Source organism: Papio anubis, chromosome 15 (assembly GCF_008728515.1).
Source record: "Papio anubis isolate 15944 chromosome 15, Panubis1.0, whole genome shotgun sequence".
NCBI classification, from domain to species: Eukaryota; Metazoa; Chordata; class Mammalia; order Primates; family Cercopithecidae; genus Papio; species Papio anubis.
The window spans coordinates 56,171,334-56,198,415 of record NC_044990.1 but is presented as its reverse complement, the minus strand read 5'-3'; the positions used below and the strand labels follow the sequence as shown (position 1 = coordinate 56,198,415).

The 27,082-nt window shown below is 36.6% G+C and overlaps 1 protein-coding gene across 7 annotated transcripts in view; it reads right to left on the bottom strand.

Moving 5' to 3' along the window:
• Positions 1–275: 275 nt before the first annotated feature.
• The window catches only part of SLAIN1 (SLAIN motif family member 1), a 66,140-nt gene continuing 39,333 nt past the window's right edge, over positions 276–27,082 (bottom strand). The window contains exons 1-7 of one of the 7 annotated variants that reach the window (XM_009192051.2): positions 23,872–24,600; positions 22,130–22,279; positions 20,910–21,059; positions 18,448–18,789; positions 11,361–11,516; positions 3,693–3,975; positions 383–1,362 (exon numbers count right to left, since the gene is read on the bottom strand). In XM_009192051.2, coding sequence (XP_009190315.1) covers positions 1,287–1,362; positions 3,693–3,975; positions 11,361–11,516; positions 18,448–18,789; positions 20,910–20,970 — 918 coding nt within the window. In that variant the 5' untranslated portion in view covers positions 20,971–21,059; positions 22,130–22,279; positions 23,872–24,600 and the 3' untranslated portion in view covers positions 383–1,286. Of the gene's footprint in view, positions 1,363–3,692; positions 3,976–11,360; positions 11,517–18,447; positions 18,790–20,825; positions 20,884–20,909; positions 21,060–22,129; positions 22,280–23,871; positions 24,601–27,082 lie in introns of those variants that run through there. The other 6 variants (XM_009192049.2, XM_003913963.4, XM_009192050.4 and 3 more) reach the window with 6 other exon arrangements.

Below are 27,082 nucleotides of genomic sequence, written 5' to 3'. Positions count from 1 at the left end.
TTTCTCAGCGACATGCTGCGTGAGTTTTAGTGTCCTCTTTAAATGAACCTAAACGTCACTGTAAATCTACCTAACTGATGTAAGAAAATCACACATTTCTTATCAGGAATATTTGGGAAAAGAAAAATAATTTTATGAATGTGAATATTCTAAGTCTACCTGCTTGAGATATAAATGCCCTGCATGAGAACAGGGTATGAATAACCATTTTCACAATTGTAGTGAAACACATGTGTAGTTATACTGTTTATGCTGCACATTCATGCATGACCTGGTATTGCTGAAATAGAGTCTTTATTTCTGAACATTCCAAAACAGCAGTGTACACAGTAACAAATATTAAGTTATATGCCATAAGAAAGCATTCATTAGTGCAAATGGATTTTGTAAAAGGTCTATCAAAAAGATTTATTTGCTTTAAAATGCATTCATTTCCAGAAGCATTGTTAATAAAACATTACAGTTTCATCCTTTGTAATAAAGTATTGAAAATCAATTGTGGTACAGTAGCAAACATTGCAGGTATTAAGTGCAATGAGCTCATGATGCCGTTATAAATATGAAACCCATGTATGACAATAAATTAACAATGAAAAAGACAGGACCATTTAATTCTGCTGTCTGGCTATCTCCTTGCAATGCTTCAAATTATGTTGTGCTCATTCAACACAAAATTATGTCTCTCAAATTGCATGATGTGTTTTTGCTGATATATCCCTAGAGCTAAAAAAATAGTACCTTACCACAAAAATATTTTTATGGCACAAAAGTTAAGTTGTTCCATAGTGGTTCACATAGGTGTAAAAAGAAATAGGCACAAAAAATAAAATTCCTGTAAACTATAAAAAAGTAAATTTCAAAGCATACATTATAGAACCTAGTTGTCAATATGCAATGTATTAAAATACAGAACATGTAATGGAAAGATGTTTAGAACACGTAAGTAAATTGAACAAGTTACTTTAAAAAACTCATATGGCAAAGCATTATTGATACATCTCAATTCTCTCAAAAAGTATTCAGGTACAGAGCAGTTCTACAAAAACTTCCTAGATCTAAGTGTCACAATACTGCAACCATGGGTTTGAGACTGTTGCAGTATCTCAGGCAAATATTTAAGTGCAATAATTAGTCTCTGGTGACTGGTCCATTGAGAAACAATGCAGTAAATATATTAAAACACAAAAGGGAAAGAATATCCCAACATCCACTGCTACCCAGCCAGCTAGGTAACACAACCCTCATTTTTACTTCTTTCCCATTTCTCAAGGGTACATAAAACTGCATCAGTAGCAACCATCTCTCCAATTTCCATCCCTCAGAGTGCTGAGTGAAGACAGAGGCTTTGGAGGCTGAAGAAAACTAAAAAGAGACAAGAAAAACACAGAGAGATTGTTAATAATCCTGTGAGTCACATTACTTACTTTGACCTACTCTCCCATCTATGCTCCTCCACTGCAGTAATGAGAAGCCATTGGCAGTATCTCAAGTGTACCTTGTGGTTCACACTTACGGGTCTTCACTGCATGCTTATGTCCCAGAGCCCCAGTTCATGGCAGAGTGTCATGCGTGTTGTATTTGCACAAGTAAATTTCCAACATAAATAAAGGGGCCAATACCCTTAATGTGTAAAACATATTTTAAAATAAGAAAATACAGACTCCTGGCTAGAAAAATGGCCTAAAAACATAAATGGTTACTCTGTTGAATACAAACAGCAAATGAATACGAATAAACTTTCAAAACCGTATTAGTAATTAAACATTTGCCTATCATGTTGGCAAAACATTTAAAAAGAACCTTCGGCTGAGTGCAGTGGCTCACACCTATAATCCCAACACTTTGGGAGGCCAAGGCAACAGGAACACTTGAGGCCAGGCATTCAAGACCAGCTTGGGCAACACAGCAAGACCTTTATCTCTACAATTTTTTTTTCCAAATTATCTGGGAGTGGTGGCATGCACTATAGTCCTAGCAAGGCAGGAGGATCACTTCAGCCCAGGAGTTTGAGGTTACAACAAGCTATGACCACACCACTGCACTCCAGCCTGGGCAAAAGAGCAAGACCCTGTCTCTAAAAAAAATACATAAAATAAAAAATTTAAATTAAAAAAAATTAAAAGGAATAATACCTAGTATTTGCTTAAGTTTGGGGAAACAGACCATCTTATATTGTCTAGCAGTGACCTTTCCAAGTGTTTAGTTTGGAGACACAAATTCAAGGATAAATGTATGGTCTATAATAACCATATATATCAAATAATGTGATTCTAGTCAGCCATCAGCATGATGACGCAGCTTGGCATTTACAAAGCAGAATAAGCCAAAAATTACTGAATAAATAAACATGTACCAAAATTGTTTCTATCTGGTAGTAGGATCATGGGTCTTTACTTTTCTATTTTTCAACAGTTTCTGTTTTTCGAAATTTGTTGTTGATCTGAGCATCCATTACTTCTAAACAAAAAACAGAACTATTTATATATCCATAAATGCATGAAGACAGAAAAAATTGCTTGTTCCACCTCTTTCAAATTTTTACTATGTTTCCTCCTTCTCCTCCTTCATATCCTAATTTCTTGAAAGAGCTGTCTGTATTTACTGTCTTTATTTCCTCAATCTTTCCTCAAACCACTTTCATGGATTTTTAATATAAGACACTCCATAATATTCAGTTCAAGAAGGGTACATCATAACCAAGAGCTGGACTAAAATGTCCTTTGAAGTAGAAAAAAAAACTCTGAAACTTTGAAGGGGAAAAAAAAATTTCTACCTGAACCATACTGAACTTACCAACATAAGCTGATAAAGCCCCAGGTGAATGTCATTAAGATGCTTTTCTTTTTTTTTTTTTTTTTTTTGAGACTGAGTCTGGCTCTGTCGCCCAGGCTGGAGTGCAGTGGCCGGATCTCAGCTCACTGCAAGCTCCGCCTCCCGGGTTTACGCCATTCTCCTGCCTCAGCCTCCCGAGATGCTGGGACCACAGGCGCCCGCCACTTCGCCCGGCTAGTTTTTTTTGTATTTTTTAGTAGAGATGGGGTTTCACCGTGTTAGCCAGGATAGTCTCGATCTCCTGACCTCATGATCCGCCCGTCTCGGCCTCCCAAAGTGCTGGGATTACAGGCTTGAGCCACCGCGCCCGGCCAAGATGCTTTTCAAACCATAAATGTGTGGGAGGAGGGTGTGCATGTGCACATATGCCTGACACATTTTTCCATATTTTGATTAAAAATGACTGATTCAACAAATATTTGAGATCCTACCCATACTGGGCATAGTTCTTGGCATTGGGGACACACAGCAATGAACCAAAGAGTCAACTCCCCCTGCCCTACAATTTTTGGATACAGCTGCCGTCTGAGCAAAGACCTGAAGGAGGCACGGAGCAAGCCGTGCAAGTAACTTGGGAGAAGAAAGCTACAAAAGCTCTGGAGACAGAGCTTATCTGGTAAAAGCAAAAGTGTTAGGAGTGATAGTGATGAGGGAGTAGGGGAAGAAAATGATATCAGAGAGAAGGGGACCTGACCCACACAGGGATATCCATCACTTTTCAAAGGGAGGAGAGCACAAGTCAGGCCACAAAGGGTAGTGACTTACTAAGGTTAAAGTGAGCCAAAGGAAAGGTCAGCGTGTGTCTGGAGCAGTTTCTAGTTCCAAACTGCAAATGAAATTATGCAAATAAAGATTCTTACCTTCTAACAGGTTGTGCAATTTTGCTTCGAGGCAGGTTACTCCCATTTATTGCCAACGAAGGTCTTGGGAGTGCACTGCGACCCATTATCCCAGAAGCTGCAGCTTTGTTCGGTGTGGGGATTCCTGTGTTGGAATACAGCTGTAAGCCGTTCGATAAAGGCATGTTACTGCTGCCTTGAACGGTTGGACTCACATAGGCTGTGGCTTTAAGAGGTTGTCGGATAGACACTGGGAAATGCCCCACGCTGTGCACTCTGTGTTGAAGCTGTCCTGGTGATGGAACTAGAAGAGAAAATGATATTCATGTGAGCGAGCTTCTACCACTATCCAACTTAGGAAATGTGTGCTATTTTCAGAAGAGCCAATTATGCCTGAGAGTACAATATACACAGAAGGAGATAAATGGAATATAGGCTCCAGATGGCACTGAGTCATGGAAAATTCTAATCCTTGATACGGATCTCCTGGTCTGTCCATGAGCCACATTTTGAAGTGCCTGGCTATATGCAGAAGCCAGTTCTAAGCACAGCCTCCTTTCCTTTACAAATGTGATGATCTCTGAGTTCTTACAAGACAAAGTCTTCCCTGCTTGCTTGCTAGAAATTAGGATTTCTTGATGCTTGCTTTGGTGGTGGTTCCATGAAAACAAAATGAGGAGATACTTTAATAGTTGTTATTATAGAAAAGAAGACAGAAGTGGTATCTGTAGGTACAAACAGTTTATTACAGATATATTCCTTAAGTAATATTCATACATCATTTATCTCTCTTTGAGTTGCTGGGCATTATTACATATATAATAGTAGCAAAACTTATAAAATGAAGGGAACCGGGAACTCTCTGGGTAAGAACCCTTAAAAATTTCATCTATATACTGACCTAACTTTGTGTATCATTTCACATTAAAAGGTAACAAACTGGTAGGCAGAAGTTTTTAAATTTTTTAATCCCTTTCTCCAAGAAAAACAATCAAATTTAATAGAAACTTATGCACAGATTCTGCCTACTGACTAACTACCCAAGCCTTTGCTGCCTAGTACTTGCAACATGGTTAAACATGGACATACCCTGTTTTCTAAAACAGTTGAATTTACTTAATCAGAAAATATATGATAAATACTTTTTTGAAATAAATATAAGGGGGGAAAAACCCAAAAAAAGTATCTATGGTTTTATTTATCATCTCTCGAAAATATTTCCTTAAATTTAGTTTTTCCTTAAAAAAATTTGCGCAAGTATACAAGGCAAAATCTATACACAGAAATACTGATACGTGTGTTATCAAAAAGATAACACATCATGATCAAGCAGGTTTCATCCCAGGGATACAGAAATGGTTTAACATAGGCAAATCAGTAAATGTGATACATCATATAAACAGAATTAAAAACAAAAACTATATGATCATCTCAATAGATACAAAAAAAGCATCTGATAAAATCCAGCATCCCTTTATGATAAAAACAAAATAGGCATAGAAGGGACTTACTTCAAAGTAATAAAAGCGATATATGACAAACCCATAGTCAACATCATATTGAATGGGGAAAAGTTGAAAGCATTCCCCCTGAGAACTGGAACAAAACATCCTTCACAAGGACGTCCACTTTCGCCATTTCTAGTCAACATAACACAGGAAGTCCTAGCCAGAGTACTTACAGGAGAGAAGGAAATAAAGGGCATTGAAATTGGAAAAGAGGAAGTCAAACTGTCACTGTTTGCCAATGATATGATTGTATATCTAGAAAACCCTGAAGACTCATCCAGAAAGCTCCTAGATCTGATGAATGGATTCGGTAAAGTCTCAGGATACAAAATCAATGCACACACATCAGTAGCACGGCTATATACCAACAACCACCAAGCTGAAAATTAAATCAGGAACTCAATCCCTTTTATAACATCTGTAAAATACAAAATAAAATACTTAGAAATATACTTAACCAAGGAGGTGAAAAAATCTCTACAAGGAAAACTACAAAACACTGTTGAAAGAAATCACAAATGACACAAACAAAAACACATCCCATGCTCATGAATTCGAAGAATCAATATTGTAAAATGACCATACTGCCCAAAGCAATCTACAGATTCAATGCAATTCTATCAAAATACCACCAACATTCTTCGTGGAACCAGAAAAAAAATCCTAAAATTCATATGGAACCAAAAAACAGCCCACATAGCCAAAGCAAGACTAAGCAAAAAGATCTGGAGGCACCACATTAACCAACTTCAAATTATACTACAAGGCTACAGTTACCAAAACAGCATGGTACTGCTATAAAAATAGGCACATAGACCAAACAGTAAAGAATCCAGAAATATACCCCAATATTTACAGCCAACTGATCTTCGACAAAGCATACAAAAACATAAATTGGGGAAAGGACACCCTATTCAGTAAACGGTGCTGGGAAAACTGGCAAGTCACATGTAGAAGAATGAAACTGAATCCTCATCTCTCACCTTACACAAAAATCCACTCAAAATGGATCAAAGACTTAAATCTAAGACCTGAAACCATAAAAATTCTAGAAGATAATATTGGAAAAATTCTTTTGGACACTGGCTTAGACAAAGAAATCATGACTAAAATCCCAAAAGCAAAGGCAACTCAAACAAAAATAAATAAATGGTACCTAATTAAACTAAAAAGCTTCTGCACACCAAAATAAATAATCAGTGAGTAAACAGACAACTCACAGAGTAGAAAAAAATATCTGCAAACTATGCATCTGACAAAGGACTAATAGCCAGAATCTATAAGGAACTCAAATAAATCAGCAAGGAAAAAAAAAAAACAAAAAAAAGTAACCCCATCAAAAAGTGGGCAAAGGGCATGAATTGATATTTCTCAAAAAAAAGATACACAGCCAACAGACAAATGAAACAATGTTCAACATCACTAATCATTAGGGAAATGCAAATTAAAACCACAATGAGATACCACCTTACCCTGCAAGAATGGCCATAATTAAAAAGTCAAAAACAACAGATGTTGGTGTGGACATGGCAAAAGGGAACACTTTTACACTGCCGATGGGAGTGTAAATTAGTAGAACCACTATGGAAAACAGTATGAAGATTCCTTAAAGAACTAAAAGTAGAATTACCATTTGATCCAGCAATCCCACTCCTGGGTATCTACCCAAAGGAAAAGATGTCATTATATGAAAAAAAAGACACATTCACACGCATGTTTATAGCAGCACCATTTGCAATGGCTTAGATATGGAACCAACCTAAGTGCCCATCAACCAACGGGTGGATAAAGAAAATGTGGTATATATACATCAAGGAATACTACTCACCCATAAAAAGAAACAAAGTAATATTTTGCAGCAACTTGGATGGAGCTAGAGGCCATTATTCTAAGTCAAATAACTCAGGAATGGAAAAGTAAATATCGTATGTTCTCACGTGTCAGTGGGAGCTTAGCTATGAGGATGCAAAGGCATAAGAAGGAGATAATGGACTCTGGGGACTTGTGGGGAAGTTTGGGAGGGTGCTGAGGGATAAAAACTACATACTGGGTACAGTGTACACTGCTTCAGTAACAGGTGCATCAAAATCTCAGAAATCACCACTAAAGAACTCGTCCATATAACCAAAAACCAGCTATACCCCAAAAACTATTGAAATAAGAAAAAAAAAAAAAAAAAGAAATGCCGATATATGTGTATAGTAGTCAAAAAACTTTATAAAAAATAAGGTCTATATAAGATCCTCCCTTAGGTGTATTCCCATTTAGCTTTGTGACACAGCAAAGTTCTCTTGGTTGACAAATCATCTCTAAGATTCTTTCTAACCAATTCTGTAATGCCTTAATTTGCTAGTTTTTAACCATGCAATTTTTAAATATACTCGTTCAGCAACTGTAACAAGTCTACTGCACTAACACAAGATGTTAATAATAGGGGAAACTAAGAGGATACAGAGGGTGAGGGATTATGTGGGAATTCTCTGTACTTCCTGTTCAATTTTTCTATAAGCTGAAAACTGCTTTAAAAAAGTTAATTTTTAAAAAACCTTCAATACATGAATTTGGCTCAATTTCTTCTGAAGCATAATATACATAAAATACATATATCTTAAGTATAAGCTCAGTGAATGTTCAAAGTGAACATGTTCATGTAACCACTCCTCCTATCAAGGTAAAAAGCATCACCAGCACCTTATAAGGCTCTCTCATGCCTCTTCCTAGTCAAAACTCCTCCAAAGGTAAGTGTTATTCCCACTTTTATCACAACGACTGTTTTTTCCTATTTTGAGGAAATTCCTAGGAACAGACTTACTAGTATGTTAACCTTTTAATCTGGCTTCTTTCACTAGACACTTTGTCTGTGAGATTCACCTGTGTTGCTGTGTTACTAAGCAGTATTCCATTGTATGAATGTGATTATTCCCCTGATGACAGAAAGCTAGGTTATTTCTAATTTGGGGTTTTGTGAACCTTCTTGAACATGTTTTGGTGATCATATGCACTCATTATGTTGGGTAACTATTAGGAGATATTAATTTAGCAAAGTTGCTGGATTCAATATCAAAACACAAAAATCAATTCTATTCAAAATACCAGCAAACTAGTAGAAACTGAAAGAAACCTGAGAAAATATTTACAAAAACACTACTTAATAAAAATCACAATACCTAGAAATTACTTTAACTATAGAAACACAAAACCTCTATACAGAAAGCTACAAAACTTCACTGATATTAAAGACCTAAGTCAATGAAGGACTATTCCACATTAATGGATGCAAAGACTTAATATTGTTAAGATCTTCCAAAAATTGATCTACAGAGTCAATGAAATTCCAGAACAGTTTATTCAGGAATACAATCCTACTATCTCTCCTACATATAACATATATCACCACCCTTGATTTTAAAAAAACACACATAAGAGAAACTAGTTAAAATTAATAGGCATAATCCTAATTTTACAAATGAGAAAACGAGACTGATAAAGAATGCTTAACTTTCCAAAAAGTTTATTATTAAGAAAAGACCCAAAACCGGGTCTTTGACTACAACTGTGTTCCTCCTTCTATACTTGCAGCCTTTCCAACTCTCTATCCTACCTCTGTTCTTTCCTGAAAGCAAAATGGCCCAGAACTAGTAATTGTCATGATAAGAATTTAGAATGCATAAATAACAGTGGCTTAGAATGCTCAGAAATGAAAGTAAATGAGAGCATAATCTTAAGATTTGAAACAAAAGTTATGAGAGTCCTCTTTCTCCTACACATTATTCTTCTTCTTGGGGGCTTTCTCTCAGTATTATGCTTGACTTAGAAATGATGATTTTTATAATTTCCTCATTTCTTTTACATGTATGAATTAGAATCTACTACAAAGAAGATGTTCCCCTCTTTCTATTTATCCAATTAAGTATGAATCCATGCATATTTATTTTATTCCATCAGTTATAATCCATTACTATAATTATTTACTCTGTGGCTCAAACTGTCCCATATTTGGCCATTAGGAGATTCCTTCAACTTGGTTCCTATATCCTTTTGACATTTCCCGTCATTTTGGGGGCACTTCAATCAAAACTGAACATTCTTTGCAGTGTACATTCTATTTTGGGTTACATACACTTTTCTGGCACTCAAATCTGCTATTAATACACACTGAGTTGGAGTCAACAAAAATTCCTAATTGTTACCATATTTGCTATTCTCAAAACTGTATTTCTCTCATCCTACACTTACACTATTGATTTTTTTTTTTTCTTTTTCCAAGACAGGGTCTCATTCTATCTATTGCCCGGGCTGGAGTGCAGTGGTGCAATCTCTGCTCACTGTAGCCTCAACCTCCTGGGTTCAAGTGATCCTCCTAGCTTGGCCTTCCAAGTAGCTAGCACTACAGACATTGGCCACCACGCCTGGCTAATTTTTGTATTTTTTGTAGAGACGGGGTTTCATCATGTGGTCTAGGCTGGTACACTACTGATTTTTGTAATTCAGATACAGAATTGTATATTTCTATCAGCTAAGTTTCTTCATGATACATTGGCCCATTGTTGTAACCTCCTGACATAAAATCAGTTATTAGTTCTCTCAGTTTCCACCATTAGCAAATTTCATAGGTTGTTTCCGTGTCCTTATACAAGTCATTGGTTCAAATATTTAACAGGTCAAGCCTCAACATAGAATCCTGTGGCATTCATTCAAGCATTCACTGAGTTCCTTATGTTCAGGTAACATGTCAGGCACTGGGAACAGAAAATCAAATAAATGATGGTCCAAGCCCAGAGGGAGCTTACAATCTAGTAAGAAAGACAAATACATTAATGGTAAAACATGGTACATTGAATAACAGAGGTAAGCACCAAAAATCTAATCCACTCTAGCATTGTTTGGGGGGTATTTGAGAAAGTGTGTTAGGGTGATCAAGTAAGCAATGAAAACTTCCAAGGGCATGGTATTTGGACTGTATTATAAAAGTAAATAGGAGTAAACTGAACAAAGAAGGAAAAGGAAGAATGCTAAGCAGAGAAGAACAACACGTGGAGCTAGAATATCCTAACAGTTAAAAGCATAAGCTCTGGGAGTAACCAGACCTAGGTCTGCCTCTCTGCTCTTCCACCTGCATGGCCTTGGACAAACTGTTCCTTAACCTGTCAGAACTGTTCCCTCTTCCACAAAACAAGAATGGCAGTAGAAACTAATTCATAGAGTTGTTGGTAGAACTAAATAAGATAATGAATATAAACTAGTTAGCACTGTTCCTTGTACAGAGTAAATGATGTCACTTGGTTGTTAGGAACTAAAACAAAGAAATGAAAGACCACTGCATGTTAGGGAGATACAATTTGACACCCAAAACTACGTTTGAGGGAGAAGAGCTACAAATCATTTTAGATGCAGACTTAAGACATCTGTTTGATGACTCTTGGCCAGTACACTCAGAACACACTCAGCCTCCCAAGTTTGGGCATTTTTATGAATGCTGGTAATATGACCTTGTGCCTTCCTCCTAGAGGTCAGTGTAAGACTTAACTGCAATAACCCATAGAGACAGCATGAGTAGGAATCGGGGGGGATGCCAAAACAGCACATCCCCACATAAAGTGAAGACACACAGCACTAGGCCTAATGCTCACTGTGTCGCTCACTGCTGGGTGAAACATAGAAAGTAAGTAACAGAATGTGGGGTAAGCTAAAATAGAGTGGATAAAAACTACTTTAGACACACTAAAATATAACTTCATTTAGGGGGAAAAAGGACAAAAGTATGCACAGGTGAAAACCAAGACAAAAGGAATGGCTAGACAGAATTAAGTGTGCTTATTCAGGTAGACAGCTAGAAAGGGGAGAATCTGCAAGGAAAGAAATTTTTGTATGATGAGTGGATAAATCAATCACCATGTAGTACTTCTACTGTCTTAGGATATAAAGGACTACAAATAATTTACTATTATTATACAATTAACAATTTACTACTATTAATTGATACCACAGGCACTGGTAAAAATACTATTCAACTCTAATGGTGAAATAAAAAAATAAGTTACAGGGCAAGGAGAAAAGTTTAGTGTTCTTGCAAGTAAATATAAAGAAATGGAACAGTAAGTTATTTTCCTTACAATTAAAAATTATAAAAAATAATTATACAATTATACAACATATAATTATATCAAATAATTATACTCACTACAAGACTGTATTCTTGAAATTCCATTTCCAGCTCCATGCAAGCTTGAGTCAAAACTCTGACTATTTCGCACGGTGACTGGAGAACTAACATTGCTACTAATGGCAGTTGTACTTGGCATCCGGGCTAGGTTAGGCATACTTCTTCGGAGTTTATCTGGAAAAGAATTTACTAAGTTAAAAATGACAGATGTTATGCACCCAAAATACTAGCTTTCAAAAGCAAATAACAAAAGTCATATTGTGGTCAACAATAAATAAAAAGTATTATATGCTGATGATCAAGCTTTCTAACCTATTGTACAGGAAAACACACTCCCCAACCAGAAGGGTTCCACCAAATAAACATGTGTGATGGTTAATATTGAGCGCCAACTTGATTGGATTGAAGGATGTAAAGCATTGTTCCTGGGTGTGTCTGTAAGGGGTGTTGCCAAAGCAGATTAACATTTGAGTCAGTGGACTGGTTGGGGCAGACCCACCCTCCATCTGGGTAGGCACCATCTAATCAGCTGCTAGCACAGCTAGGATAAAAGCGCAGAAGAACGTGGAAGGAGCAGACATCACTTTTCTCCAGTGCTGGAGGCTTCCTGTCCTTGAGCATCACATTCCAAGTTCTTCAGCTTGTGGACTCTCAGGCTTACATCAGTGGTTGCCTGGGGCTCACAGGCCTTTGGCCACAGACTGAAAGCTGCACTGTCAGCTTCCCTACTTTTGAGGATTTGGGACTCCGACTGTCTTCCTTGCTCCTCAGATTGCAGACAGCCTATCATGGGACCTCACCTTGTGATTGTGTGAGTCAATGCTCCTTAATAAATGCCCCTTCATATATACATTTATTCTATTAGTTCTGTCCCTCTAGAGAACCCTGACTAATACAAGGTGTTAAAGAAGAACAAGACTTCTATAAAAAGACACAGGGACTAGCTAAGCAGTTAGCTATCTGTTCCTATTCAATAAATGGCTAAAATTATATTTCAAAAGTTAGAAAATAATATTACAGTCATTTAATTTACCAAAACAACCCTAGAAATTGTTACATGCCTCTTAAAAAAAAAAAAAAAAGAAAGAAACCTAGAAGAATCAAAACCAACATTTACTGAATCTTTTGCTACCATATCAAAATGGAACAAATTAATAAAATTAAAACTTCAGATGTCTTGAAATATCCACTCATGACATTAACATGACCACATTAATCTCTGGAAAGTTTTAACTTTCATGAGTATGCCACCAAATGTTTGGAAAAGAAAAAGACCAAGAGAATAGCTTCAATTTTTTTGCCTTGCTAAGTTCATCTTCTGCCACCAAGAGGCAGCAGAGAGTCACATACAGATCTCAACGTTGAGATGTGTGAAATAACACATGTGAAATAAGCCAGCCACAAGACCACAAGTCTATGAGACACTTTTTCCTTGATCAATACACATTCCCCAAAAAACTAAAGTACCTATGTCAGGTCATTTAAGCTGGGAAAGAAAAGCATATATACGAGTACTAAGCCATAACTAATTCAAGGACAAGTACTGAATTCATTTCTTTCTCCCCTTCACACTACTCCTTCTGCATTACTTAGATCCACAAACTGTAGCCCTGTCCAGCACATCACCTAATCCAAAAGTGTGGGAGTCTCTCAAGATTCACCTTCTCTTTGCACCATACTTTCCAAGTCCTGTTAATTCTGCCTCATAAACATTTAATGAATCTTCCACTACCACCTAGTTCTTACCTCACTATTTATCACCTACATTCTCACAAAATTCTCTTAATTGGTCTCCATGTACCCTTGTGTCTTGTTTCTCCCATCCATCTCCCATACAGCCGATGCCACTCTTCCTAGAGCAGCACACATCTAGTCACCCAATTGCTGAAATCCCTCCAATTCCAATTCCTCCCTGCTCCTTCTACTGAAAGGTCAAGCTCCTGAGCACACCCTAGATGAGGCCTTCAAGGCACAGGCTCTTTATACTTCTCCGGCCTGACCTCTCAGCCTGCTCCCCAACCACAGGGGAGAACTCTCATACCTGTGAGCAGGCTGGTCCCTCCATGTGGACACCCATCCTCACTTTGGAGAAGGAACAAATGAACAAGGGAACAAACATTTACTGTGTTTACACTAAATACCAGGCACTCTGTGAGCTGTTGGGGATATCACAGTGTATTAGGCAGATACAGTCCCGAGTCTCATTGAGTTTATAGTCAAGATTGATGGTCTAGGTTTATAGTCTATACCAGTGCTTCTCAATCCTTCCCCACCCATTGTTGATCCTAAAGAGAAAATGTAAAACAAATTTAATTAAACTTAAAATTAAATTTTCTCCCAAAGTAAATACTAAAGATTAACATTTTGATAGGGGTAAACCATGGAAGATCATAAATCATTGTAATATCTAAAATTTTTTTCACCCCTCCAACTTACAAGATCTTTTTATCTTTATTGATATATACTCCCAAACACTAAAGTGCACATATCAGAGCATTCAATCTTATGGTCATTTTCTTTCAAGCAAAACCAGAAAATAATGATATACTTGAATACTAATCCAAAAGGCATTCAAGTCAAAATCAAACTCAGCTCTTCTCATTCCCCCTTCACACACTGCTCCTTTGACATTACTAACACCTATTAAATGTTGCCATGGCCAGCAATTTTTGCCCCCTTGGAGTGGAAAAGACAGAAGATTAAACAAGCACAATAAGTATACTTAGATAATATGTATAATAAGAAAGCATAAGAAATTGCAGAGAGTGCTACAGTAAAAAGCACAAAAGAATATTTTACTCACGTGGCTCTTACTAATACTTTAAGATTTGGCACAATTATCCCCAGCATAGAGAAGCTTTTCTATGGACTTCCCAGCTGAGCTATCTACCTCTTACACTAAAAGGTAGATACTTTCTGTGTGTAGTTCTAGAGTAAGGATGCTCAAATATTGCCACTGACTGTTAGATTCCTGAGTACTTTTCCTCATTATCTTCTTGAGGCCTATTTTTAACAATCGTATGTCTCATATTCCCAAATTCCTATTAAAGTTCCCAGCCTCAAACAGCAGGTACGTCATATATCAGCAAATATTATGTGTATGATTTGGCAGACAGTGTGTAGTAAGAAGAGAGGAATTAGAAGGATTCATCTCTACATACTCTTAGTGGCCACATCTAGATCTTTTGAATATCATAAAATCTAGTGTAAAAAAGTCAGCCTCTATCAGTACTAGACTATTTTCACTATATACATTTCCTATATATATATATATATTTAAGCAGCAGGGAGGCACAGGAACATAATTATATGCTATTGAGAAAATTAATTGAGCTTCTATATTTCTTTTTAAAATCTCTCTCCAACTATTTACTATAATAGTTTTCATATATATAGAAATGTTTAAAAATAGTATCATAAACACCTGTTTTTCCACCTGGCTATACTAGTTGTTTCCATTTTGCCATATTTAATTCATCTCCACATATACATTTGTTTGCTTTGCTAAACGAGATAAAACTTCAGACATCTTGACACTTTTAATGTACATTGTAATTCTATAGAATCACAATATTGTAAACACATGTCAACAAATTAACAATATCATATGATAATCTGCATACAAAATTTTTCAGACATCCCAAGAATATCCTTCATAAGTTTTTCCTCTAAACCACGATCCAATCGAGGTCCATACGTTACACTTGGTTATGTCTCTAATCTGTGTTAGCCTTTAAAACCAATCTTTACTCATATTTAAGCAACAAGTCAGTTTTACAAAGCTTTAATCTTGAAATATGCTCTCAAAAATAAGGTCTTCCAAATGTAAATATTTAGGACAGTATTCCCCTTGGAACAAAGCTGTGATCTCCAACTTGTGTCAGACCATCTGGAAATGAGGTACATTTTCTGTCAAACAATGTGATTTTTTTTTTAATTTTTTTTTTTTTTGAGGTGGAGTCTGGCTCTGTCGCCCAGGCTGGAGTGCAGTGGTGCGATCTTGGCTTACCGCAACCTCTACCTCCCGCGTTCACGCCATTCTCCTGCCTCAGCCTCCCGAGTAGCTGGGACCACAGGCGCCCACCACCACGCCCGGCTAATTTTTTTGTATTTTTAGTAGAGACGGGGTTTCACCGTGTTAGCCAGGATGATCTCAATCTCCTGACCTTCTGATCCGCCTGCCTCGGCCTCCCAAAGTGCTGAGATTACAGGCGTGAGCCACCGTGCCCAGCCACAGTGTGGAATGTTTTAATAACCACATATACTTTAAAGTTCAGGGAACCAAAAGTAATGTTCTATTTCTATCTTAACAAGAAATCAGCAGTTTAATCTTCAAGGACTGAGATGCTGCAGGAAACTGGAAGAACAGAACAAGTAAAGAATTCAAATGAGTTTGCTCACATTAAAGAGGCAGCAAGACTCACCACTCTATGAACAAAGACTCGGGAATCTTTATGGCTAAAGGAGACGCTCATTATCTACCAAACAGCTAGATCTAGGTATCGAGGCAACACAGGCTCCAGGGGAGGTCCTCATGATAATAAGGACTACATCATGCCACCAGTAACCCCTGCCATACCGTGGAAATTATAAGAAAGTTGGTAAAGATTCTACAAGTTTAGTCATTTTGAAATTTAGCAAGTTATTCCAGATACACTTCTTTTAATTCTATGAATCCCAGAAATATCCCAGGAAGTTTTATGAGCCATCTCTTTAAATCTAAGCAGTGTAGGAATTATGAAAGCAGTAAATATTAATATACATTTCTAGTTTATTCTCAATTATTTTAAAATGAATCAACAGTTTAACAATTATTTTCTCCTATCTATATTATTTTGATAATTTAGAAAAATATTTAATAGATTAGTTTCAAAGTTAGTTATTATTCTTATTTCACAGTTTTGCTCAATATTCTATAGTAACAAATGCAGGCTAGGACATCTGAATCATATGCTAATAAAAGTTTAAAAACAAAAGGGGAGAAGACAACCTTTATTTAGCACATCCACTCCAGGCTCCAGGCAATGTAACATTCATTATTTTCATTTACTCCTTATAATATATTTAGGTGGAGAAAATGTGTACCAGATGGTTTGGTGTGAAATTATATCTAAGTTTCCTAAGAGATAGATATTATCTTCTCCACATTTTAGTTAAGGAAAGCAAACCTCAGAGAGTTGAGAAACTCAGGATCTGCTGGACTTCAGAGCCTCTGCTCTCAACCATTAAGCTAACTAGTCAGAAGTCATATCCAGAAAATTGCCTTTGTATTCCATTTTTCTTGTATTGTGAAAACTAGACATTTTAGGCAAAATAAAACTACCACAAAGGGACCTAAACTGTGGTATGTCTCCACTTTCCTGTGAAGAATATCCCAGCATAGGATTCACAGAAACCCAATGTTTTTCAAACGGTGTTTGATGGAAGTGAATACCACTTTTCTGAGGTGCAACAAACAGCTAAGTGGAGGAGAATGATCCTATTGACAATATCAATCAAGATGCACAGCTAGCATCTGCTTGGCAAATTGACTATGATGTTCTAAAACACTTAAGGAAAAAAAAAAAAAGCTTTAGAGAAATGACTCTAGGTGCCCTCTCAATTTTAATAAGATGCTATGACTTCCACTAAGCACATAGAATACATTGTCTTTCTGATGCTATGAGCTTTAATGTTAGTCACGATGACATTTTTTTAGTCACCACTCCTCTAAACTTGAAATCTCAAGGTAGTAAGAAAAATTATGAACATAAAATTTTAAATATTTTCAAATGATCTCTTAATTAGCATCAGCATGAATGATACAAGTACAAAGGAAGAAAGGGTAAAAACTAAATACAGGGTAATGGCTGATCACTAATACAAAATTTGTACTTGGCCTATAAATATTTTTAGAGACCATTTGATCACTTCTGGGCCCAGTTTTGAGTAATAGTGCTATATAATTAAGAATTGTAATTGTATAATTATAAATTATTTTTAATTGGTTGGTTTCTCCATAATATATAGAATTTGTGCGTGAGGGTCCAGGTGATCATCAGTACGAAAACACACCAGGCTCAGAATATTACATGATTGCTTCCCCCATAGTTCTTAGAAGTCAGAGTCTAACTCCTGGGAGTGTGCAAGAAAGATAAATGAAGAGATGGAAAAAGTATGAAAGAATGACACATACAGCAACCCACCACGTTGACAAGACAGATCAATTTCCCATTACCATGTCACGTGCTAATGGACAGCAGCCTCCATGTTCCTGCTGCTACACAGATCTTAATTCTAGATGTCAGGAGATCAGGGGAAAGACACATCCCAAACTTCCCTAGATCCGGCTGTGGAAGAGCAGCATCCTCTGCAAGCATCCTCATTCATGCTTACAACCTCACTCTGTGCTAGGAACAGACAGTAACAGACTGAAGGTTGTGCACAAGGTAAGGAATGACAACTCACAGCCTTTGCCTCCATGGGCTTGACGACAAACTTCTCAGCTTGTACCACCCTGCCTGTGCCACAGGCACCAGCAACAATGCAGAGATACTGCACATTTATAACTCATTCTGAGCCAGCTATGTCATGGAGGTTTTCTTGAAGCTGTGAGTTTATAAATCTGGGACACATAATCAGAAGCCAGTCAACTAGAGATGCAAATTTAGACCAAACTGAGAAGGTCTGGAGGATGATTTTAAATCTGAGAAACATTGACCAATTATCTATATTTCTCTTAAAACTGTTTTTTGGCTGGGCATGGTGGCTGTCATCCCAGCACTTTGGGAGACCAAGGCGGGCAGATTACCAGAGGTTAGCGGTTCAAGACCAGCCTGGTCAACATGGTGAAACCCTGTCTCTACTAAAAATAAAAATTAAAAAAAAATTAGCCAGGCATAATGGCATGTGCCTGTACCCCGGCTATTTGGGAGGCTGAGGTAGGAGAATCGCTTGAACCTGGGAGGTGGAGGTTGCAGTGAGCTGAGATCGTGCCACTGCACTCCCACCTAGGGGACAGAGCCAGACTCTGTCTCAAAAACAAAAACAAAAACACAAAAACCATTTCTTGACCATACATAAAAAAATCAAAGCATATCAAATACCAAAAAAGCATACAACCTACCTCCATTGGTCCTATTTGGTTGCTGATCTGGAGTTTGGGCTTGAGGTGAATAATACTGTTGCTGCTGGTAATTATTTGAAGGAAAATACTGGGAACTGGGACTCCTCCTACAATCCCGAATGCTGGAGAAAGTCTGTGAATGGGGAATTCCTCTTTGGAAAGGGGAACATCTTGGAAGACGAGGCTGAGGTGGTGGCAAATGATCAAATTCCTCTTCATCCTCCAGACTGTATCGGTCATATTCTTGATCACTACATGTCCCTTTTTTTCCTGAACTCAATGACACACTGGAACTATGTCTTGATACAGATGCTGAAGTAGAAGCATAATCTTGCCTGAGACCTATAAAATAACAAATAGTACTCTAATGTCTTTTGATCTAGCTAACATTTAGTTATAATTAACCAAGTATTAGATGAAAAATTGTGCCAAACAAATTACTTACAGAGACTTATTATCTTGTTCTCAAGTTTACTAAATTGACAAGTTAGGTTTACCAAGATGATAATCACATTTACCTATGAAACAGATATCTAATATTGGACAATTCTGTTTTGCAAAAAGATTGCCCCAATTCCAGTGAAGATTATATATACCTGCCACAGCTCATTCATTAATATCTATCAATTTCCCCAAATGATCCCTTTTCAAATCAAGAGATATTTTAGAAGGGGAACTTAGGAAGAAGTATTCATCTCATTATGAATAGTTTGCTATGAGTTAAAACAATTAAAATCTTCAAATCTCTGCCCAAGTAGGAAGTCATTCTGCTCCCCACCCCCGACTTTTAAAGTCAAAGGGAAAGTTTAAAAGCCGAGGGACAAATATTTTCCCACAAGGTCATCTCTCTATTGTTCTTTTATGTTACTAATGTTACCTCTTTCAAAGCACACTGACACCTCAAAACTTCTAATAGTTTTAGGTCATCCTATATGGTAATCATCTAAAAATAGTCAAACTACAAGGTTCTCATTATTTAACCCATTGTCAGTACTATAATTTTTTTTTAAAGTGGTCTAACCCTGACTACTTAACTTCTGAAACTGACATACAATATTTTAGCCATATATATTTTTAGAAAGAGTATTTAAATTTGCTTTTACTAAATAATGATATAAAATAACCACTTTTCCCCTTAAAAATGTATCTTATTAAATCCTGCATAAGCATTACCATGTTTCTCATAGAAGCCTTGACTAATTCTGAAAGCAGGAAATTATTATGCTTAAATACTTGATCATTTCTACTTATGTTGGCTGAAAAGATAACTCCAAAACAAACACTCTAGTTCTGTGCCTTTTGATACCATTAATGCCCTTCAACTAGTTCACTCTCAGATTATTTTTTGTAACTTTATCGCAGAACCAGTGACAAACTGTCCTATTTCTACTTATCTACTCTTTCACAATTATTTACCCGGAGAAGTATCTCAATGCATTTTAACTGAAATTTTAAGATAACTGTAGACTCACATGAAGTGCTTTAAAAAAAAACAAAACTGTGCCCTTTACCCAGTTTCTCCCAGTGGTAACATTTTGCAAAATTTTAGAATAATATGACAGCCAGGGTATTGGCAGTGATATAATCCACTCATTTTATTCAGATTTTTGCAGAGGTAGGGGTGTGTGTGTGTGTGTGCGCGCGCGCGTGTGTGTGTCAGAGAGAGATAGAGTATTAAGTTGTATGCAATTTTGTTACCTACAGGTTCAAAGATCCACCAATGAATAGTACCAACACTGCAAAAATCCTGTGTTGCCCTTTTATAACTACATCCAGCTTTGAGACCCTCTTGAGACCCTAAGCCCTATCCCTAAAACTCCACCAACCACTAGTCTGTCCTCCGTTCCTAACATTTTTGTCATCTCGAAATGTTGTATGAGTGGAATTATATAGTATGCACTCTCTTATGATCAATTTTTTTTATTCACCATGATTCCCCGCAGCTTCAAGCAAGATGTTGTGCATATCAGTAGTTTGTTCCTCTTTATACAACAAGCTGAGCTGTACTCCATGGTATAGATGTAGCATGATTGGTTTAATCATTTACGGACTGAACGTCATCTAAGCTAATTCTAGATTTGGGCTATAAAGGTGCTCAGAACATTCACGTACAAGTTTTTGTGTGAACCCAAATTTCCACTATTCTGGGATAAATATCCAAGAGTGCAGTTTGCTGGGCCACTTGTAAGTTGCACCTTTAGTTTTTTAGGAAACTGTCCATCTGTTTCCACAGTGGCAATACCAGCAATGTCTATGTATCAATGTGTTTTGATCAGACTAAGTTCCTACCACCTCATGATAGTGTGAGAAGCATATAACTGGCTCCACCTAAAAAGTAGGACAGTATCAGAGAAAGAATCTAATTGTTTGCCCACTACCTGGAGAGAAATGCCTGAACCTCCCCCTCTGCCTGTATATTCCAAGTGGAAGCCTCATTTTTCTAGTTTAGAAAGAACACATACTTTCTTCTTGCAGACGAGCCATGATCTGAACATCAGTGAGGTCCTGTAATTTATATCCCATGGAGATAGAATCATCCTCCAATTCTGAAGTACTCAGCTCACTGTCGATAGATGACTGGGGACTGAGTGGGGAGCCCCTGGAAGTGTAACCTGAAACAAAAAGGAAATGTGTGTTCTTTCATCTGCAGGACTGATATCTATATATGCTTTACAATTCATATATAAACAGTCAGCAATTTGTCTCATGTTTTCACGCTACAAAAATCACCAACATGTCACCATTTAATGGTCAATGTGCACATGATGTGTATACAATTCGTATATACAAAACCACTTGTTCATTGTTTTCAAATTCAATTTTCACAATTTAAAAAGTCACTATGTACTATATACTTAAATTGTTAAGAGGGTAGATTTCACATTATATTTTTTATCACAATGCAAAATTCACTACTGCTAAAATCTATATCCTATTAGATATGTCCATATCTAAAGGCATGGTATAAGAATATATATTCATGTGTACTTTAGTAATAAGACATTGACAGTAACTGATTATATAATTTTAAATTAAATTTTAATCTGGTCCATTTGTTAATAAGTACAAACAGCAGTGCTACAAATGGGTAAGAATATCACACCTAAAAGGCACACGTACATATGCAGAAACATATACAACACCCACATAATATAGACCAGAGAGTAGTCACAGGAGACTTATAGCCACCCATGAGAGTAAAAAACTCGATGGTTTCAGATAAAAGAACCAAAGAACAAATAGAAGAAGGCTACAGGAATGGTGAGATCCTCATTCATAAAAAGCCACTATGACTATTTTCTTCTACATAGCCTTAGCTAAATTTAAAAGCTACCAGAAAAAACTTTAAAAAAATAAAGACTTACAATCTTGAATAATAAAAACTACCTAAATTGTGTTTGACATTTAATTTTAAAAACACATAAGCATTTGGAAATACAGAACTGCAGGCATATACTTTTGCTAAAGAGGTAAGACTGTCTGCTACATACAACTGAGAGCAGTAGATCAATGGTGTTAGAGTACAAATTAGTGCTAGGCCTTTTGTACCCAAAGTAAATGTGCAGCACAAACTCTCCATTCTAAGATTATTCTGAAGCTTTCCAATGAAAGATGAATATTTAAGCTGTGTTTAGTAACTGAATTACAAAGCAAGCAGCTAGTCAAGAAGTTAAAATATTACCTGTTTTTTCAGGTGTTAGTATTGCTTTATTTGAGGTTTTAGAGAAGCTGGGAGTATTAATGCCATTGCTATAAGGGCTGAGTCTTGCAACAGGACTATAAGGAAAAGCCAGTGAGGCAGCTGAAGAGAAGAGACTCCGCCATCGGCTAGCTGTCATAGAAGCAGAAAATAGCAGCAGTTAGCTATATGCAAGCAGATGTTGACTTGTCAGAAGGAGAAAGGGAAGAGATTTTAAAAAAAAAGAGAGACAAAGCAACTTTTCATAAGACTATTTTAACTGACCTCCACTTGTCTAAATACAAAATATATACAAAATAAACAATTTGTGAATTAGGGTCCTATTTATACATCCATTTAAAAAAAGTAAATCAATCTTACTTTGATTAAAGCCAACATGCCCGTATAATAATGAAAATTTATTTTGAGTTTCTACATTAGAAATGTTTTCAATTTTCTATTTCCATATAAGGATTTAGTGTTTTGCAATATAAAAAAGGATTAGTGTCAAAAGAAAAGCTCAAATGTATAATCTTTCTAATCTTTAGGAATTAAGGGAAACGTTAATATTAACTATATGTAATTCTATATTTTTCTACTCAGTATCAGAATACGTTGATAAAAAATATTTTATGTAAATTCATTATCGGATTATGGGAGGACTCAGAATGACTATTGTGTTTCCGAATGGCCTTGAGACCAAAACAAGGTTTAAAGGAAAAACGACGTACAAAGTAACAGAGGGGTATCTATACCAGAACTTAACAATGACTATCTTAGGTGGCCGGTACAGAGACTATTGGTGATCGCTTGGATTTTTTCTTTTAAAAAAATCTTGCAAATTATCTGCATTAAACATACATATTATTTATATAACTAGCTTTTCAAGGTAGGAATATACATGTTATTACTTTAATACTATGTTTTAAATTTAAAATAATGAACAAAAAGGAATCACACCAGCCATGGGCAGATGATCTCATTCTTACATTACCTCACTTGTCTAATTAATGTACTTCTCCCCTCCAAAATTACCACCCCTTGTATCTCCATGTTCTTGGGGTCACACACACACTCACACAAATCCCAAATCATAAAAGCTTAAGTCACACCAAACATGGTTTACTCTCCTGTCAGGAGATACAAATCAATGTGCTAGGCAAAATTCACTTTTCTGAAAAGTAATCATTTAGACATGTACTAAGCAGAAGGAATGATATAAAAAATATAAACAAGGCTAAACGTCAAGAAATAACTTGGTTTGTATTCGCTGGAAATTTAACAAAACTTGAAAAACCAAGTATTAAAAGGACTGCTTTGAAATGTATGCCCCCAGACCACTTTTAATGAGCAATGCTAATGAGCAATCAGACAGCTGAAAAGTGCTTTAAAATGGGCAGTGGGATGGAGAGGGGGAAAAAAAAAACTGTGGGATGTGGACAGTCAAGAAAATAATCAGCTCAGCTCCATACTGGGACTCTTCAGATCCTTGCAAAACACCATCAAGTTTACTTAAAATATATATATATATATATATATATATTTCCTTTTACTTCAGAATCAGTATGTACCAACATATTCTAACAATTACATTAAAAATATCTTTTCCTTAAGTATATGGAAGAACTAGGCAAGGAAACTACATTCGCAATGACAACACTTTCAGAATCCACATATTTTGTGAAACTGTGAAGCCTGGTTCCCAATTGACACCATATATGTCACTTATCCAACCTGTAACTTACAGTGGTTAAGCAGCTCTTCCCAATCGGAGCCAGAACACAGACATGCACTCCCAGTTCCTTCTCTTCTATGTAGGTCAACTTGACTCCGGAATACACTACAAACTAGGGGTTAATAACGCAACACACACTAGGTAGCTGTTCTCACATGTTCAATCTCTATTATTCAAAGTTTCTCATTAAAAATTCTATATTTCAAAAGGTCAATAGTTCTTTGTGACTGCTATCTTGCTTAACAGATGATGTTATTTTATACCAGTTTGATCACTTGCCCGGCAAATTACAGTAACTGCGTGTTCTCACCCACAGATGCGGGCGGCAGCACATCACAAGTAAGCAGCATTCATCACTCTGCACAATAACCACTGTGACCCAGCCTCCCCGCACAATTGACACAGTTATTGTGGCTATGACAGCAAGATCCCAACTAAGAACACAATTAGCGTCTATTGCAAGAAAGAATGCTCTACATTGTTGTTTAGCATTGAAGCTTTTCAGAAAGCTTAGGAAAATTATTGTAGAGGCAAGCTAACAAAACAATAATACTCCACTAAGGCCCAAGGTTACAGTGGAGGAGGAGGAGGACAGGAGTGGAAGCTATCACATCCTACTTGTTCTTCAGTACATAGCTAAAGAATTGTAACAGGAAGCATTTTTATAAAGAATAAAACAAACAAAAAGAGCTTGTAAAAAAGAGCAATTTTATCTTTTTCAATCAATTATCTCAATGGATTTTTGGTTTATAAAATGATGTTAAATGATTTGAGAGGCTCAGTGATGAGCAAAATAGCTCTAAAGAAAGGAGTGAGGCAATTTTGCCAAAAGAGAAAAAATGGGTGATACATTTTTGAACAACAGTTAAATTTCCCTATACTCCTACTCCAAAGTTCTATTTATAAAAAAAAAAAAAAAAAAAAAAAAGGGAGGGTCACAAACTTGGAGGTGGCATGGACTATGCATGTTTTCATTTAATTCCAGTCCCTAGATAGCATCGAATTGGCCCCAAACAGGACTACACATTGAATCAATGTACGATACTTGGCACAGTTTTCTTTCCCAAATGCCTTAAGCTAAACTGCCTCCCAGGACACTTCTTTCTGTATGCTCTCTGTAGTTCTACTGCCACTTCCTTAACCACTCACCACCTCTCATCAGATTACTGCAACCCGCTCTTCAACAACCTTCCAGCCACCAACACTGCCCTGAGTAAACCTGTTCTGAACGTCTTGTACTTTAACTGTATTACTTTCATCAATTAAAGTACTGCAGTGGCTTTCCATCAAATGCAAGACTTTAAAGGTACTTCAGCTCATTTCACTACCACCCTTACAGACTGCCATTTATCTCATGCCCATCTCTACAGTGTCTCTGAAGCTGCCTAAAGGATGCACCCTTATTGGTTAAACTTTCTACTTCACGTCCCTTGTCTGATAATCATCTTCTACTGAATGAATGTGAAAAAGTACCACATTGTAGACTGATACCTCATTTTTTTGCAAAACAGTAAGTTAAGTGTGACTAATGGTCTATTATGTTTTGTACATTTTCAAAGTTCCCTGACTGAAAAGATAAATTATAACACATCTGTGTAGTTATTTTTGTACACCATTAAGCAAAGTATGACCCAAAAAACTAGATTTGATAAATGCTCCAGTGATAAAATCAAGAAAATCATAAAAAGGCAGATGACAAAACGGGTTTGAGAAACAACCTAAGTTTCTTCAGTTTTTCACACTGAAAATTATTCTGTGACCAACAAAATGTTCCCAGAAACAATGACATTCCTACCATTGCTTGATCATATTTAAGTTGTTGTTAAATAGATATGTCTCTACACATAATCAAAATCAAATTTAAGAAAGCAATTACTTAATTCACATATAATAAAAAACTGATTTAATATCTTAGAAGACTCAAAAGGTCAGTGCTGCATTAAACTAAAGAGTTCAAAAATAAAGCAACACCATAATATATTCTGGCAACAATCCTTTTCACTCTTCTCACTAGTCATTTCAGTACCTAATACAAGACTTGGAACACAGTATGCACTCAATAAATGCCAAATGTGGTCAAAATTTTGGCAAGTTGGCTAATATTTCTTTATCTCAAACCATTCTACCACTCCTATCCTGACATATAAATTACTTTGCCCAATTTTTTAAACTTCATTATAATTGTTAACTCTGAAGACAAATAATAGTCTAATTACACGTTTCAAATCAGCTAAAATCTCAGTGAAAAATAAACCTGGAGGAGCACTTCATTAATACTTCCTAGTAACTACTAAGTTGCTGAATTTTATATCAATCTTCTGGTTTCCAACTAAAGGATGTTATATTACTAAGGCCTAGGATCTGTGACTGGGGTGACAAACACTGAAAAGCGGTTAAACAGGTGACACTAAGATGAGTTAGTTCCTATAGCACTGCATCACACAGTTAAAAGGAAGGATTATGCCAAGCATGCTAACTGGTGGAAAACCATGCAAGAAGGCAACAAAGCTGCCTTTGAAATCTGGAAATGCTACCACTTCTTGCAATCAAAGAAAGAGTTACAAAATGGCTACAATTCTATTTGGGCTGTTTGGTAGAATTTTGATACATTCTACTGCCAATAGCAGGGCATCTGGGTTGGTTTCAGTTAGGTGAGGAAGCCCTGGAGGTCAGGACCCTCACTCTTTCTAGTGAGTTCTAACAAGAGGGTCACATTTCTCATTGGGCAGAAGTTATTCTAGAAAACAAGCCCTCCCCTGTGTCCATGTCTTCTCACTGTTCAGCTCCCACTTATAAGTGAGAACATGCAGTGTTCGGTTTTCTGTTCTGTGTTAGTTTGCTGAGGATAATGGCTTCCAGCTCCATCCATGGTAGGGGGAGGGACAGCATTAGGAAAAATAGTTAATGCATGCTAGGCTTAATACCTAGGCCTAATACCTAGCAAACCTAATAAAAACTCATTAGCAGCAAACTTCAGGTCTGTTTTACTAAAATTCACAGCCTGTTTTCTAAATAAGTCATGGTTTTATATCCATGCTCATGGCTCTCTTCCCAGCTAGCCAAATTTATATTCTCCCTCATTCCCTAATCCAGGTTCTGCCTTGTGTAACTGGCCAACTTTTCATTTAAATCTTCATAAGTAACGCCGTGTACCTGAGAAAAAAATATGTATATGTATATGTATATATGTGTGTATGTGTGTGTGCATGTGTGGGTGTGTG